The sequence below is a fragment of the Plectropomus leopardus genome, chromosome 1, assembly GCF_026936395.1.
Source record: "Plectropomus leopardus strain MGB_pleo_1.0 chromosome 1, ASM2693639v1, whole genome shotgun sequence".
Lineage (NCBI taxonomy): Eukaryota > Metazoa > Chordata > Actinopteri > Perciformes > Serranidae > Plectropomus > Plectropomus leopardus.
In genome coordinates this window covers 35,925,039-35,943,422 of record NC_142176.1, presented here as the reverse complement: position 1 = coordinate 35,943,422, position 18,384 = coordinate 35,925,039, and the positions used below count along the sequence as shown (strand labels likewise).

Below are 18,384 nucleotides of genomic sequence, written 5' to 3'. Positions count from 1 at the left end.
AGTTTGCCAGAACCAATTGCAGGAATGTTATTTTCCTGCTGTTGTCATAAAGGACAAACTGCTATCTGATTGCAGAACTCATAGTGAACGATGAAATGTCGGGGCAACTCAAATCTCAGGCTTAGGCTGCAAGATTGCTATGTGTTTCTGTGTGCACGTATACGGGTGGGTGTGTGTTTTTACGATATCTCTGCGCTGTAAAATCTGAAAAGTTGACTTTACTTAATTAAACTGTAGGACAGATTGCCTTAAAAATGTAAATAAAATATAACTATTAGATGTGATTATTTTTCCTTTATATTTACATGCATCTTTATTGGTTTGTATTAGTTGCAACAATTTAACAAAATTAAGCTAGATTTTAAGTAAACGTAACAATAAGATATAAAGAAAACATAAACTAATTTTAACCCTTTGACACCTGGATCATTAGTTTTCTTGTGTTGCGTTTGGACGCCTTTGACAACCATTTAAACCTCTGAAACCTGAGCAAATTGTATTTTTTATTTGAAAACATGGGGGAGGAGAATGAGCAATGAGCAGCATGGCAAGAAATGTCCCACATATTGCAAGAAATAAGTAAAGGGTGACAAGAAAAATGACCTGAAAAAGTTGAGCGAAAGAAAGACAATTAAGTGGAAACATTTTTTAAAACAATGGTATTTCTAATGATCAGAATAGTGTATTTAAAATTATGTTTTAGTAAAAAATGTTTTTAACACTTTAGTTCATTTCTTTGTTTTTTTACTTTTCTTTCTTTGTGTGCAAATTTTCAGGTAATTTTCTTGTCATTTTTTACTAATTTCTTGCCAACATGTGGGTCATTTCCTGTAAAGTTACTCATTGTATTCTTCTTGTGTTCTTGAAAGGAATCAGGCCAAAATTTGCTCGATTTTCAAAATGGTTAATTAAGATCAACTTGTCAGATTTGACAGTGGTGTAGCAAACAGCCAATCAGCTGCAATGTAAAAATATCTATCACTGACTGATGTGCTCATGGTGTTAATTTAAATTTGACATTTTGGATGAAGTTCCCCTTAGCATTTAATGATATTTCCCCCTCTCCAAAACAAAGCAATGAAGCCTTTGCCAGGTCTACTGTTACATCTCCTCATTTCCTCGGCTTAATTGAAACCGGTGTGCCCTGTGTCTGTTGCCTATTTCATTTACCAACCATAACAAACAAATCATTTACAAATGCTCTTTGTCCTGGAGCTAATTTAAAGGCACCAGCTTCACTCCTTTTATCCCGCCACATAGAAAGACTTTTCCCTGGCAGTATAGCGATAGTATTAGACAAAGTAAAGTCATCTGCGGTATTTATTTGGTCTGCCCCCCTCCCCCTTACCTCACATAGATTAAGCTTCAGAAGCCGCCTCTTGGCAATTAAATCTATCAGAGGGCAGCAGAGAGCGCTCTGTCAGAACTGTTCCAATAATTGCAATTTAAATGAATATGGATTTAAAAACGTTGTCAACACACTGTCAGTTGTTCTGTAACTTGGGATAAAAAAGGTTTTTCTGCCGTCATATCTCCTGGTTTGTTTTCCTTTCTCCTCGGATGAACAGGAACCTCTCATTTACTATTCTCTTTCTCTCTGTTTGCAGACACATAGAGAACTGGACGGGATTGCAGACTCTCAGAGATGTCGATATGGAGCTCTACACTGGACTACAGAGACTGTGAGTGTTGATGCTGTTATCTGGAGGGCAGACCTATGATAGAGACACTTCGCTGTATTTCAGTCCTGCTGTGTTGCAGATGTGGGGGGAAAGGACAGTGGAACCTGCACCGCTGTTAATCCCCATTTTCCATCAGGTTACCCGCCTGCTCGCTTGCAGAGAGGCCACTGGTTTTTTCTCCTCCTAGAGATGAGAGCGGCAATTCAGCTCAGAACACAAGTGTCTGCAGCTGCGGCGTCACCAACGAGGCATCAGGATTTAATGTCCGATACTTCTCTGAATGTGACACAATCCAGGCTAATTCTCAGAGGAGATGACAAGGTGTTAGTCAGGGTGCGTGGAGAGAAGAGGGAGCGAAGGGTGTGTTTCTGATTCCAACACAAGCCGATGTTTAAACACGCTTTTAATTCTCGACAGTCACACGCCGGTGGAACATCCCCTTCGCTTTGCTTAGCCACTGATCAAATAATGCTAAAAAGCAGCAGGGAAAATTGAATTAGAGGTCCCTGCTGTAGCGTTGTGATTTTTCTTTTTTAATTCTCATCTTCACTTCTTAAAGGAATGTTACGCTCCTTTTTTTCTGCTTTGCTACCCTACACTATGAGGCCACATCCTTTACATTCCGCTCACCCCGCCACCGCTCCCTCAGCCGCTGCCTCCCGACCTCCTCTTCCTCTTGATTTTTTTTTTCCTCACTCTCTGCAGAGAACCGTATTCTCCCTTGCCCTCCAAAGTCAGAGCTGGCCTCTCTCCTGATCCCCTTGATCCCTCATCAGGGAGGCCAAGTGCAATATCTCCACCACTAAATTAGCATTTTTCTCATTACCACCACCTCTCTCCTGCTGCCTTGTCTGGGGACACTGGCTCCTCCCCGGCTGGAGTCAGGCCTTCCCACGGATGGCTGTTACCTTGTGTGATGCTGCTGTGTGGGGCTGGTAGCAATATGGAGGGAAAAAGTCAGGATACCTTACATCACCTGCTCTTAACTCTGACCTCACTCGTCTTTATCTGAATCCAATGAAAAAGGATGCAGTAATTAAAGAAAACATAGATTAGATAGAACATAGAAAACAATAGATTATCCGCACCTTTCTACAATACTGTGGCATTAATAGTTGTTGGACAGCAGTGAAGCTCCATGACAAAGAAGATTAAGATATACCAGGCTTTGGATTAGGAGTGAACGATATGCATGGTAGGATTACTAATCTGGCCCACAGGAGCAGGCCCAGGGGCCCCAAAGTGTGAGGGGGGTCCCCCTTGCCTTCAACCACAAAATATCACTAGAATGAACATGTGCTGACCAGAGAGAGAAAGTCAAAAATGGACACAAAAAGATGCAAAAGAACTGCAAATAGGCACAAATTAACTCAATGTGCAAAACAACTACAAAGGGACACCAAATGGCTACCAGTTCAAAACCATCTTTGTGTTATACAAAACCACATAAAGATGCATAACGAATACAAAGAGATGCAAAAAAATGACACAAAACAAGGCTTAACAACTACAAAGTCTTTGTATTGCTCCTATGAAGAAGAGATAGGGGGACCTTTTACATATCTGTGCCCAGGGGCCCATTGTCTGATTATCAGCATCTGGCGATATGGAGCCAATCAAATATCACAGTCTTTTTTTTCAAATATGTTGATATAAATATTGTGACAATAAAAGAAAACTATTTGGGCTTTTAAAAATGGGTACACAATGAGATTTTTGACGGATAATCATCATTAATGCAGATATAATGACTAAGTTGGTAAAGACTAATGAAAACAGCTTGAAAACTCAGAAAATGACACCCCTTTACTGTAATGCAGCCTTCAAAACCAGGGAAAGACAACATGCCATTATGATTTCCAAAATGTAATATGATATCTAGTCCCATATCACAACATTTATATAATTTCAATATACATCCCAGCTTCACTAACCAGAAAACACTTGTTAGTGGGATTAATTCTTTGCCACATTTTTGTATTTGTTAGTGACAGTTCAGATTTTTGGAAGTGGGGCTAAATGACATACTAATCCAGTCAGTGTATTGCATACAGTAGATGATGGTCAGCACGGCCCCAGTTTGGAGAAACAGACGGGATTATCATCCCAGAAGCTCAGCATTGCATCGCTGTGGACTGAGGCTTTTAGCAACACAAATTTTAGCCACTTAAAAAATAGCCCAACTAAAAAAGCAGTCTAAATAGATGCTATATTGAGAACATTTTCACCCCTTTACCTTGCTGTCCAACAGCCTTTTCCTTTTGTACTACATTTTTAACCATCTAACTTCCATATTCCTACTCAAAAGCCCAACTTTGTTCTGCACTGTATTGTGCCTCGGGTCAGCTGATGTAAAATGTATTGCCAAAGGAAAGGGCTGTCTGACAGCAAGGTAAAGTGGTGAAAGTTCTCAGTGTAACATACACCTATTTTGATATTGATTTTTTTTTTTTTTAGGTTAGTCTTTTTTTACGTGGCTATAATATGATTTGCTGCTGCCCTCATCCACAGCAACGCATCACTGAGCTTCTGGGGTGCTACCTGTCTGTTTCTCCAAATAAAGGATGTGCTGACCACCATCTACTGTATATAATACACTGACTACTGATAAATACCTTATACAGCCCCACTTCAACAGATCCAAACAATCACTTTAAGGGAATTGGTTGATAATCATAAATATATATCATCGCTTTTATTTTGATACATTTTTGTGCTAAGATTTGTGCCTTTACTTTAGGTGGTTGCCATTTGGCATTCACTACAAATGTGGTATTGCATGTTCAAGTAGATTTTTATCTTGTCTCTTCTCCAATTTCAATCTGGCAAAGATATGGAGATTAAATAAAAAGAAAAAAAAAAAGAATATTTAAAGAAGAAGAGAAGATCAGGCAGTGTGTCCAATTTTTCACAGCAGTTGAAAACCAACCCTTAAGCAAAAAACCCCCCAAAGTTTTGATACAGTGCTGTGGCCTTTCAGTTGGTTCTTTGTGTGGTTTTGAAAACTAAATGAGACAAAGATCAAAAAATCCCAACTTAGTTTGTGCTCCTTTAGTCAAATGACTTTTGGTGCAGCCTCTGAAACTTTCGAACTAAGTCTTCACATTAAATGCTGCAAACAGTAAGTCACTGCTGTTTACAGAGATGTCTGTGTTTAATATAATCGTCAGTGCTGCTCGGAGGATAATAACCAAAGCTCAACAGTCTCTCTGAACATTGCTGTGCTAATTTCTATGGAGTGAAGTAATAAAGTTATTGTTACTCATTTTTCTGAGCAACCTATCGCAACATTTCCAGCAACCCCCAAAGCCTCTGAAGCACCCTTGAAGGGCCCAGAGCCCCACTTTGGGAACTTTCGGGTGATGAAACGTGATGTCCCTGTCAAACGCTACAGAGGCATGAGCAGACTTCGAGAAGGTAATTGGCACTAACAGCTGGGTATAATCAGCACACTGCGTTATGAGGCGCTCGCTGATGATGTCAATGACTTCTTTGGAGGGAGACATCTGTGATTACAAGATTAGAAGTCATTACCATTGTAGCCCAGAACAGTGGTTTCCAAACTGGGTCGCTGGGAATTCCAGGACTTCTTGAGAGGATTCCACGGGGTCCCCCAGCAAAATGAGGATTAGTTTAATTTCACAGTTATTTCACTCCATACAAGTTTACACAATGTAGAAATGTGTGAGAATACATGCTCTAATCAGAGGTTTCACTCGCTTTACAGTAAAGACACACAAGTTCACAAATCTTTCATATTGGCGCTTCAAAGTGAATTTCCATTTCAGTGCCGGCTCCGCAGGGTGTGCACACGCAGATTGAAGTTGAAATAATTGGAATAGACGCAGACTTGTTACAGTGGACTGCTGCAGCAGAGACTAAAGATGGAAAAAAGTCCGGAAATGCACTATGAGAGCACCATTTTGTGCTTTTATAACTGGTTTATTTGCAGTTGTATTCAAAAACCAAAACACTTTAAAACTGGAAAAGACAAAAAAAAGAAACAAATTTGGAAACAATCATGAAAGAGCTTTTGAGAGGTGTAAAAAAACAAGCCAGTGAGAGCAAAGAGGCACTAGCACAAGAGAGAATAAGGAAGGAAAACAGGAAAAAAAAAGACATTCGAAATGGCCTTGATGCATGATGATCATAACAGTGAGGTTCTGTGTGCATGCATGCGCCCACGCTAGAAAGAAAACAGTGTTTTTGGTTTTTTTTCCAGTTTCATCTGTATTTTATAATTTTTTTTCTTGTTTCAGAACTATCATGAATTGCAACCTGAGGGTGATCCAGGCTCGAGCGTTCGCTCAGAACCCACACCTACGCTACATGTGAGTAAATATTCTATCTTTAACAACCATGTTTCCCGTGGCTTCAAAAGGTTTGTCATGATCTGTAGTGCCTGACAGCTCGTAACATATGGCCAGAGATGAGTTCGTGTTGAGCAGAAGATGATGCAAATGATAGAGACTGGCTTCGGGAAAATTCTGGCAGTGCCATTATTGTCGTAGGGGCCGCACATCTTAAATGAGACATCCATTTTGCCTTGGATAATTGGATTCCTATCTGCTCCGGTTCTTTGTGCGCCGGTAAAGCAACATGCCAAAGACGCAGTTCCATTTAGCCCGCACTCAACAAATGGACAATATGTCCAGGAGGCCGAGCATCAGAGAGCTGTGCGAAGAGCAGAGTAATTTCTTTAACAAAGGCTGATGTGTCACCGTATGACAGCCTGTTATTCCCCAATTTTCCCGGAGTAAACACGGCGAGGAACTCAGTCACTGTCTGTTACCTGAACACATTGCCATTTGCAATTTCCAGTTGTCAGCTGAGAGGCAGTTTGGTCTCTTTTCTTGACTGCTGTTCGGCTTGAATCTGTGCACTTTGCACTGCGTGAGTGTGTGTGTGTGTGTGTGTGTGTGTATGTGTGGGAGGAAGAGATAGCAAGCAGTAGTTTATAATGTGGATGCTAAAGTAAATTCAATGTTTGACATTTGCAAACTTAACACAGAAAAGACTAGTCTGATTATCAAATTCATCGTTTTGCAAGCTGACTTTTGGGAACTGGGAGTGTGTGTGTGTCTGTGTGTGTGTATGTGTGTGCTTTTTTGTTGTTTGTGTGTGTAGGCTTCTTTTAAAGTAAAGTTGCTTGTCTCTTTATCTAGTTAGGTGATTGGTAGAGCTAATCGAGCTCATCAACATTTAATGAAAGTTATTTAAATCCCCCCGTCTTTTTAATTGTCTCTCCAGAAGATGGATTTACTAACATAAGACTGAAAACAAACAAATGATTGTAACCCTCTCACCTCTTCCTCCCTCTTTCTCACTAAACTTAATTGCTGTGCAGTGTTAGGGAGTGTGTGTAAGACAAGATTTAGGTGAGAGGGTGATGATGTTTCCTTCGTTCTCACCTGGGGTGAAATGGTAAATAAGTGTGAAGTTAGCGTTCATTATAATATAGCGAAACCAAAAATAAAATCTTCCCAGAAAGTGTTAATTTATGCCTCTTTTTCCCTCTTCAAGATCTCATTCTATATGAAATTCTCTTTGGATTCAGGCTAAAAGTGTGATGAATGATGTCCTACAAATAGAAAAGATAAATCAAGTGGGTTCACTACATCGTCACTTCTCCCACACGGAGGCATTTGCATTGTAACGAGTGAGAGCCCCACCCCAGACGGTCCGCGACAGGCTCCTTTTGTGCTCTCATTAATGCAGATGGACTGTTGCTAGGTGACACGGAGGATGATGATGTCAAAGAAGATTAATTATTATGCCTAAGCTTAGCCTCGGAAGGCCAGCCTCATTGATGTCTGTGTCAGACAGGTCTGCTCAAAGCCGGGGGCCATCAAATGCTCAACTGGTTGCTCCTTTTGTGAGGAGATTTGAAGCAGCTCTCTTCATCACATGTTACGGCCTAAATCAGATACATTAAAGATATGTTAAAGGAACATTTTATGCCCCAAATTAACATTTGTATATCAATATAGCAACCTAGGATACGATTAATTTTTGAAGAAAATGTATGTCTCTTATCCCTTTGGTGAAAGAAAAATCTAAAAAGTGAGAAAATCCGTGATGAATAGGGGTCCACGTTTAACAACAGCAAAACTACATCAAGTACCATACCATATTTCGACAAGAGGGTCTAGCTGTTGAGTGAGGGTTGAATCTAACTCACAGACAGCCTGTCGCCCTTACATATGCTTTATTTCAAACAGGGCTAAAATTTAAAGGTGTTGAAGCTGTTAGTTAAATTTAATCCCAGTTTGAAATAAAGATGTAGAGACAAAAAAACATTTTTCGTAAAACAGGCTGTAAACATGCTTGTAAGGTTTGGAATCTGAACATGGGGGCCTATTGGGATTGACTTTGTTTTGGAACCACTCACCCTTAATTCTGATTTGTTGGAGCTTGAACTGACTATAACGGCTGACAAAAACAGGATAATTACCTATTGAGATTAAAACAATTTTTTGTACAAGGCTTTAAACATGTTAATTTTGCTATAAACTTGGGGTTTTTAACATCGGGGTCTATGGGGATTGACTCGATTCTGGAGTCAGCCTCAAGTGGCCATTAGAGGAAATGCAGTTTTTGGCACTTGCACATAGCTTCATTGAGTTTAATACATGTATCATGTATTCCTGTGTATGTTCAGTGTGTGATTTTACTTGTCAGTTGTGTGGTCCAAGTTTAGTGCCTGTGAGCAGGCACTGCAGGCCTGTTATGTTGAGGAGGTGTTCCCTTGGCTGTAGTCTGAGTAATACTCAGCTTCACGAGTGATCGTTTGTGGCAACTGCAAATAACGTTAACAACTTAATAACGTGCAGTGTTGAACGGATGAATGACACATCTTTGCCCTTGCATATTTTCACTATAGAAACATGAAGCTGATGTACTGCAGCACACAGTAAACTAGCTGAGCTGGTTGTAAGCTGGTTAACCCCAGTGTAACTTTGAGCCGAAGATCTTTATTTTAAATGCCATATATACAGTGGATGTGATGGTGTCAGGTCATATGGACACCTCATAAATATAGACATGTTTCCAACTTTATAGCAGGTTGTCTGAACCAATCAGGACTGTGACTTTTTACTTAAGCAATGGTGCCTAAAAGTTAATAGGAAATGGAACATAAGGGTAATAAGATAACAATCCAATAATCAAATCAAAAACAAGAAAGATTTTACGTTACCTATTCAAACACAAATGTAAAAACAAAACCAGAATGCTGTGTAGAACATACCAAAGCATTGACAGCCAGCCTAACAGATGTCAGAACAAACAAACAAACAAAAGTACAGAGCAGATTACAAGCTCCACCAGCCCAGATACTCTGAAAACATCTGCCTGGTTCATTAGAAATGAACTCAGCAATATTTAATATCCCCTTTTTTGTAGCATTGTTTATTTTCCCAACAACTCTTGTCAAAGCATCACTGCTGTAATTATGCAGTGACCTCTGCAGGCCCTCTATATTTTATTTGAGCTCACAATAAAGCTAATTACAGTATACCATATCCTGAGGGAGTGCTTTATTGTGATCAGCAGTTCGCTGATGCGTAAAGTAAGTGCAGAGATTTTATCCGTGCAGCAGCCAATATGTCCAGTTACCCTATATCCTAATGACGTGTCCTTGAGCAAGACACAGAACCTGTTCATTTTCTGCTAAGACACCTCAGATGAGAGTATGAGCTGAATGACATAAAGATAAATACACATTGTTGTACATACAAAACTCCAGACTGTGATTAACTCTACAGCATTAAATCTGTGTTACATAAACTCATGACACAAATATTTGAGCAGCTCTCTAAATTAATGTGCTTGTGCAAGATGCAAACAGGAAATCAACAAACTGTTATATTTACTGCTAGCTGATGCTTTTCTGGTTGAATGATTTACAGTGCCATTAGTTTTAAAAGCTGAGATTCCAAGACAATAGATATCACAAGCAGTCAATGGTAAAAAAAACTATAGATTCAGCCTTGTTTGTGAGCATCCCTGGGTCCCACTCTTGGCTTATAAATAAAATTAGAGGAGTCGTGGTCTATCCCAAAGTCTTCTCTCACCCAATCACTGTACAACAGTTATTAACATAGGTTAGTAAATGTTCTTACTGACACTGAGGGTAGATATCCTTAAATACTACTACAGATGGACCATAGAGTCCCAATATTAAACCGTTTAAAAATGTGCTTATTTTCTTTCTTACCGACAGTTAGATGAGATGGTCAGTACTACTGGAGTGTATTATTACTCGATACCTTTAAAGGTATAGACGAAAACGACCAAGTAGTAAGTCAAAATGTCTCCAGTAAAACAATACCTTCATTTGATTCTTTTTGTGCCAGAGGTCTGATCTGGAACCATCCCAACTCCCCACTGGATCAACAAACTTTCTTTTGCTGCCTTGTCTGGCACCTCTCTTTTCTCAGCGAACAGTCATTTTGAAATCTGCCTGGTTAGCATTAGTTAACAAAGTAGCTGTGGCTAACATCCAATATTAAGTCATTAAACTTCCCCAGCAAACTCACACTGGCACCAAAACAGCTCAATTCTACCGTTAAACCCAATAATAACCGTTAGGTAATGTTAGCCATGTGATGGTAATACTTAGGCCTGTTACTACGTGTGTGGTCAGCTTGACTCTCGCCAACTGTCCCCATCACAGAGCTCAATCTCCGTCAACAGCAGCTATAGCTGATACAATCTGTGGGTTTAGTAAAGTCGAATATGGTGTATTTGAGGGCAGTTTAGGGTGTTTAGATGCCACCTAACTCCCTGCTGAATTAGCAAACTTTCTGTTGCTGCCATCTCTGGCACCTCTCTTATCACGGCAAACAGTCATTTTGATGTCTGTGCGGTTAGCACAAGCTAACACAGCAGCAGCGGCTAACAATCAACACCAAGCCATTAAATTTTCCCAACACACTCACAATATACTAAAACTGCTTAACTCTATTGTTAAACCCATTATAACTGTAAGGTAACGTTGGCCATGTGATGCTGACAGTTAGCCCTGTCAGTGTGTGTGTTTGCAAGGTCAGGCGAATTCTCACCAACTCTCCCTGGTGCAGAACTCACACTCACACCGCAGAGCTCACATTTTCACAGCAGAGCTCACACTTCTGCAGCAGCAGCTGGCCCTTTGTGTATTGACAGAGTCGGCTGTTCAGCATGCCACAGGGTTTGTAAAGTGTATGGCAATACTACATGTCACCTCATTCACATTATAGGTATTGAATGAAGTGCTCTTTTGTTTGCAGTATCATTTTAACAGTACTGATAAATACCAATGGTATTGTTTTTTTTTTTTAATTATACGCAGCTCTAATCAATATCACTTCCATGTGTGCAGGTTTAACATGAAGCTGCAGCCAATTAGTGTAGTGTAGCATAAAGACTTGAAACAGCCAGCCTGACTCTGTCCAAAGGTAACAACGCCCACCTATTAGCTCCTCTGAAACTCACTAATTAAAACTTGTCTAGTTTTTCTAATCTGTACAAGGGTAACAATGGCATGTTGTGGTTTTAATGGCAGGGCTATGAGCCAGACTAATTCTTGGTCTTGATGTCATTGTCTGTGAGGTTGCCAGGGAATTAGTGGAAAATGCGTGCAGTGCAGCAGGAGCTCAAAGGACCAGAAACTATTCCTAAAGTTTTAAAACCAAAGTGTTCAAAATAGTTTTAAAATTAGGTGATGGATATATTTAATTTGGTGGCATATGGCATTTGGTTGGCAAGTGGCCATAAGTGGGGTAGTAAGTACATTTCATTAACTAAAAGTGGTTTTATTCCTTAGTGCATGACATAAAATAAGATAATCTAAATAAGTGAAGACTCTTAAAATGTTCATACAAATTTTTGAGTGAATTCAAGTTTCTAAGTTAATATTGAGGTCATAACTTTTCTCTAAAGCAATGGTTTCTAACCTTTTTCGTGAAGACTCCTTTTCTATCATGAATCAAAACTGACTACCGAACGACAAAGTGACATATTTGAAAGATAAACTATATTATGTTTGATGCATAACGAGTAACAGTACGGAACACCTGATGAACTGTACAACTAGCTCACATAGTGAGCGCAGTAATGCAGGAAGTTTCTATCAGATGAGCAATTTGGATGAATTTTGTAAATGTTTCATCAGAGATGAGTTTTCCTGATCTAAACTTTAAATTCAACCAATTTCATTTTCTTCACATGTATGAATAAAATGCTGAAATATAGGCTTACTTGTAACATTTTTGAAGAGGTTTTCTTATATCCCTTATATCAAGAAGGCTTTGTGCCTACTGTGAAACTTTGGCCACATTTAGTCAAGGTCTGGACCCCTAGGCTGGGATCCAAAACTCCTTAGGCTGTATGTTTACTGTTTTTTTTCTACCAGTTGGCCTGTATCAGAGTCGAGAAATCTTTGCTGCTGTAGCTTCTCCAAACATTACAAAATCATTTAATTTTAGCTCAATAGATTAATATGTGATTGCCAACTTAAACTATGACTGCAAATAAGTCAATTTATTCAGATTAAAGCAAAAACTTTTTTCTAGTCAAGCAGTTTTTAAATGTTTCTGTGCGATGTCAGTCTTAAAATAGACTACTCATCAAGTAAACATATTACCGTGTTTGTCTAAGTGATGCCAGTGACTCAGCAGCAAATCCCATCTCACCAATTGTTGTGGCTGGAGAAACTGATGAAACAGCCTTGAACCTCTTAAGGACCATAAGGGGACATTAAAGGAACAGTCAGTAATATTTTGCACAGTCTTTGCAGAAGATGACCGTACTCAGTGCCAGTCAGTCTGCAGTCACTTCAATGGCTGCTGAGATGTCAAGCTGTCTTGTCTGAACTCCATATTCTATTTCATGCACGTCCAACCTCTTCTCCCTGGACTATCCCTGAATGTGTGCCGCTAAACTTTGCTCTTGTTTTGCTTGTGCTTTTACAGTTGAAGATGCGTATAGTGATCACGGTTGCTGTGATCAACCACTTAAATAGATGAAAAAGCTTGCAACAAAATCATTCTTTTACAAATGCTCATTGAATTATTTACTTACATTAATTAAGTAGTCTGCTTACAGTGTTTTCTTTTTTAAAGCATTTGGAGTCTTATAAACATAACAGCATAATGGGGAAGAAATAACCCTACAGTAATTCTCCCACTATGATATTTTACCTCATGGTAACTGCCTGTTTCTAGTTGGCTACCTGAAGTGGGTGCTGCATGCACAATGAAATCATGATGGGGAAAAAGAGTCATTTTCTCTCATGAAAAACACAGTCTCCTTGAAGCTAACTGTCTGACAAACTGCCAAAAAACAAGCCAAAGAGATGCAGCATCAAAATCTTTTCTTTACTCAAATGAGATATAGTCACGACTGCCAGTGAAGACAGAAAAAATGCACACTGGAAAAGCACTGTTGGTTAAGGCCGCCCTCCTCAAGTGGATTGATAATGCCTGGTCGCTTAATGCCCCCTTGAATCGGCCCTTGTAGCAAATTGTCAATAAGATTGTGATCTGCATGAATAATAAAGAAATGATTTGATTTCTATATGAGATTTCCACTCTGCACATTTGTGGAAAAACATACAGTAGTCAGATAAAATAGAAAAAAAGGTTCCCATGGCAGTCTCACATCCAAATTTCACACCAGAGAACATAAATAAAACATTTTTCCAGGAATAGCTTTTTGTTATCTGCGGGCTTCAGCATCATGGAAACAGGGTGGTTATAGAGGTTAGGCTGGAGGAGGAGACAAGTTTACCAGTGTTTAGTTTTAACTTGCTGCTATTACATAAAACTATAAAGTCCATAATACTGAATGTTGATGCAGTGGGTATTTTGGAATGTGACATGTATGCTAGTTTATAAAGCTGTGAGCTGTAGATTTACCTCAAAGACCCATTAAAGACAATTGTTTGTAGACAGAAGTTAAAATCTGTAATGCAAGGGACAATTCTGGTAAGACAACTAAATTACAGGCAGAGTTTTGCAAATGACAGCCCATTTGCAAGATGAAAATGTTGGTGTACTTTTGTACAAACCACAAATATGTGACATTGCATGTTTCATGCATATATCATCCAGGTAGTAATGAAAAGCCATTAGCAGCTGGCTCAGCATAAACTACTTTGCAGCCTGGTTAAAAAAAAACATGTTTTGTTCTCTATAGCTAATTTCCACATTTATGATAACTGTACAGGAGTGAATTTTTATATAACTCTATATAGAAAGTCTGTGAGTTGCTCCTGTACAGCACCAGCATCATGTCCAAATATGGTCACTTCTGGCTCCAAAATTACAGGATGGTGATGGCGAAAAAAAAAAACAAATTCAAGGCTTCCAATAAGGCATTTCAAAAACTAATGGGCACCACCACGGTAGCTACGTCCATTATTTATACAGTCTATGATTTCATCTCAGTGTTAAAGTGACATAATAGGAGCTGACCACCAACCTGCAGGTCAACACAGACAATTGTTTGTGACCAACAAACAACAGAACAGGTTGTTATTTACTGTATTTCCAGTGGCTTTTTAGGCACCAAGCGTGGGTGTTTTTTAGCAGCCCACTGCTGTTTTTCCAGTAGGGATTGTACCCTGAAAAACAGGTATTTCAAGCCAAAACATGATCCTGTTGTATCCATAATAAATTGGATTTTGTGCCCAAACCTAACCAAACTTTGACCACAACAGAGAAACATTAAGTTTCAGCGTACTAGCTATGTAATAATGTGCAAATGCAACACATCCGTGGTTTGCAGAGGCGTACAATGCCAACATTTTTTCTTCCAGTCAGACTGGTGATTGAGCTGTTAGTGATGGTTTGAGTGGACACGCTGCTTTTAGCCTTATCGCTCCTGTAGCCTGGACCAGTTGAAGGCTTTAAACAAGCATAATTGTCTAATTTTAGTTTAACTGAGTATGTGTAAGATCTCCTTAATGTGGCAGTTTATCAGCCAGATTAAAATGACTTGCTGTGTTTCTGACTCTTTCCCACCCCCATTTGGTTTTCCCATTTAGTACACTCAAAGACATAATCATGCCTAAAACACTGACTTCAAGTATTTCAATTACATGTAATTTCCCATTTAATTCTATTACATAAGTTTAATGTAAAAGGTCAGATTTAATGTAATGTTTTTTCTATCATGTTGAGTCAGTTTGAATAAATTGAATAACTTAGATTTGATTAAAGTCATTGAATGCAAACATCTACATAAACTTAATGTGTTTATTCAAGAATAACATTTAACATTAAGGGGGGCTTCTACATAAACATTATGTGTATATTCAGTTATTACATATACAGTTAATGCAAACTTCTACTTAAACATGATGTATACATTCAGTTGGAACATCTAAAGTTTAGGGAAACTTCTACATAAACGTTATTTGTTTATTAAAGTATTATACATAAAAGGATTTAGTTATTTTATCTCCGTTATGAATCACAAAGCAACACATAAGCACAGTTTTGAATCATTAACCAATCATTTATTCGTCACATGGAAATATACAAGGTAAAATCCAGTGAAATGTGATCCCATTTGCTCCTTTAATTTGTGCTCAGTAATTTTGTTCTTTTTTGTATCTTCACAGTTAAATTCAAAAAGCTTTACTGGCAAGACTGGAAAGGAGCCCATACTACTGAGGCACAATGTTGCTCATTGGGGTGATTAAATAGACATTAACAGATGGCTTTAAGTCACTTAACAAACACAGAAATATTACTGTTGACTTAGATGATATCACGTTCAGCTGAATGGTCGGCTCACTGAACACAAATGAGTTAACTGCTTTATTTCAAGTAGACTTTTTACTTGACTTGCTCTCAAATCTGTACCTTTTGCAAGTCTTCTGCAATAGTTGCTAAGTGTTTCTGCATGTTTAGTAGCCTGAGTTGTATTGTTGTTGTCAGTGTGTCAGAAATGAACACGCTCCGTAGCAGCTGATTGGAGACGGGAGCTTCACTCCTACCTGCTGAATGTGATGGTGGAGATATAAAGGATGAGAGCCCTGGTGAAATGTCTTTAGATAGTAGTAATTGTATTGAAGCTTTAATCTCCTTCAGAATGTGATCTGAGATTACACACACACACACACACACACACACACACACACACACACACACACACACACACACACACACACACACAAACCTGGTGCCATTGCTGCAACACCAATGAACCCAGTAAAGGACATCATCTTGTGTATTGCCGCTATGGAGATTTATTTTCCAGGAATTAATTGTGTTATCTCGGCACGCTGATGGGCCTGTACCGGGTTAGCTTAATTATCATTTAATCATTATTGTTTATTACTCATTGTGGCCTGTTCCGTTTCTGTCTCTCCCACGCTCGTGCCGTTACTAGCTTCTGACAAGTCGTGATATGACCTTGCTTTGCTTGGTCAGGCTGGCAGAGGACCGTTGAAAAATGGTTGCATGATGCTGGATTGTGCCCCAGCAGTTTGTAATGCAGCGCTTTCCCCCGAGGCTGTGGGTGAGGACATGCATCCACAAATATTTTTTTTCCCTGTGATAACTGTATGCGTTCTTGACCGTTGACCTTTTACATAGCCTGACTCACTTTACTGGGATTCGTGGCCTGCTTGACACTCTGACCTTAAAGAAAAACCACCCTGAATATACGATGAATCTCATTATTGGATGACTCCCATTTTCCAACACATGTTTCCGGAAAAAATACATTTTGGAGATATAAAGCACAGTCAGAGCAGTGGTGTTTGACAAGTCTACCTGAGATAATGTAAGTCCAGAATAAGTTCTCATCCTCAAAGCTTTTTTTTTTCCACACTAGTGAAACATTGAGTGTCTTGTCTGTCTATAAGTCACATAGTGTTCTCTCACGCTCTCCTGTCTGGCACTTAAAGTGGTCACAGTTGTTTTTGAGCTCCTCAGCATGACTTTCTGTGACAGCTGTGATTCTTTGCTGATTGACAGACGATTTTGTCTCCGGTTTGTACTACAGTAAAGACGTTTGGGCACTATTTTGCTACCCATGTCAGAATTTTTCCCCTGTGGCAGCAGACCATGTCACAAAAGCCTCCAGAAACTTGTGTAGACGAACTCCAAAACAATCACTCTAACAGACTCAAAAACTTGTTAACAACCCATAATGCAAGACAATCCATTCAAAAAGATGACCTACTGCAGTGAATAAAGCATTGTCTAGATCACAGATATACCACACTCTTTTTAAACACAAGAAAAAAAGATTTCCTAAATTTGGGCTCATCTTGCAGTTTAATATTTTCAAAAATACACATTCACTTTCTGGTTCAGAATTTGATGAGACGCTTGATACCACTCTCATAACTCCAGAGGTTTAAAAAATGAAATCCACCCGTCAGCAGTCGTTAACGCGAAACAAAATCAATAACAGTGTGAGGGGGAGAAAAAAAAATCAAAGAATAACAAGATTTTTCTTTGATATTTTCCTACTGACACTTTTAAAACTCATGAGCTCATTGTATCTCAGTTGTTTAATTTAAGAAGTGTCAAGACAACAAGTCGTGGTTTTGCAGGGAGCTGCATTTTTTAGATATATTTCTTGGCAAGGAGAGGTGAATTTCTGGAATCTCACCAGTTATTGTAGGTAGGTGTGTTGGTAGGTGTATATTTGCCCTTTGGAATGCCAGGTGAGCTCTTTTCCCTTGTTTTCAGTTTTTAGGTTAAGCTAAGCTAACTTGCTGTTTCATATTTAGCCAACAGACATAGATATCTATCTATAATAATATATCTCTCTATGTATATAATATCTAATTATCTGCAACAAAGCAAATAAGTGTAATTTCCCCAAAACATGACTTGAGACTTACGTGTAACGTGAGGCAGGGTAACTTGTACCTCCAAATAACATTTGAAGACAAAGCAGACTGCAGCATTTTTTCACTTCCTATCCGAGGGATTGGTATTTTAAAGAACAGTACTACTACTCTTACCAATAGTGCTTCTGATCCAGTGCTTTGACGGTACTCTCATAATCTAGCTCTTTTTGTTATTTTTTTAAGAGAAAATATGAAACAAATTCAGAACAGGAATAATTTTTTTGTTTATTATCAGATGTAGATGTAGTCTACTGCTTTCTACATTAACATGCTTAATTAGCAGCAACAGCAGTCATTTAAACAAAACACTATTATAGACTCTATACTGTCATGAATTTATAAGTGCATCCATATTTTTTTAGCAAAACAATCAGCTGGTTAATGGTTACTGTCAATCATTCACCTATTTTTTATAATTGAGGTAAGTCTGTTTGGGCTGCCAACATACATAACCAACCTGAGGTGAATGTACAAAGCTGAGCTTTTCTCTGCCTGTAATTAGGCTGGTTTCCATCACAGACTTGCACAAAACGTAAGCAGTATTTTCAAAGAGTCAAACACATTGCAAGAAGACTGCGTTTCAATTTAGTTATGCTAAGCGACTAATTCTCTCACAAAAACATTCCAGGAAGCATGACAATGTATGTTCAAAACATTAGCAGCTTTATTTCGATTGCAGCCACCACACTAGCTATTTATTTATTATTTCCAATCAAAGGTGAAGTAGTCGTGTTACGTGAGTGATAAAGGAAAGGCGAGCCCCTTACATGTGGGAGCGGCTACATATGAGGGATTTCTGGGAGGTGATAGTCCACAATTTCACAAAGGAATTATGGATTTAAA

At 38.9% G+C, this 18,384-nt stretch overlaps 1 protein-coding gene across 3 annotated transcripts in view; it reads left to right on the top strand.

Moving 5' to 3' along the window:
• Positions 1-18,384, top strand: part of ntrk3b (neurotrophic tyrosine kinase, receptor, type 3b) — a 371,163-nt gene that overhangs the window by 145,739 nt on the left and 207,040 nt on the right. For all 3 annotated transcript variants that reach the window (XM_042484023.2, XM_042484016.2, XM_088080694.1), the window contains 2 exons: positions 1,608-1,682; positions 5,942-6,013. In XM_042484023.2, the coding sequence (XP_042339957.1) occupies positions 1,608-1,682; positions 5,942-6,013 (147 nt within the window). The remainder of the gene's footprint in view (positions 1-1,607; positions 1,683-5,941; positions 6,014-18,384) is intronic.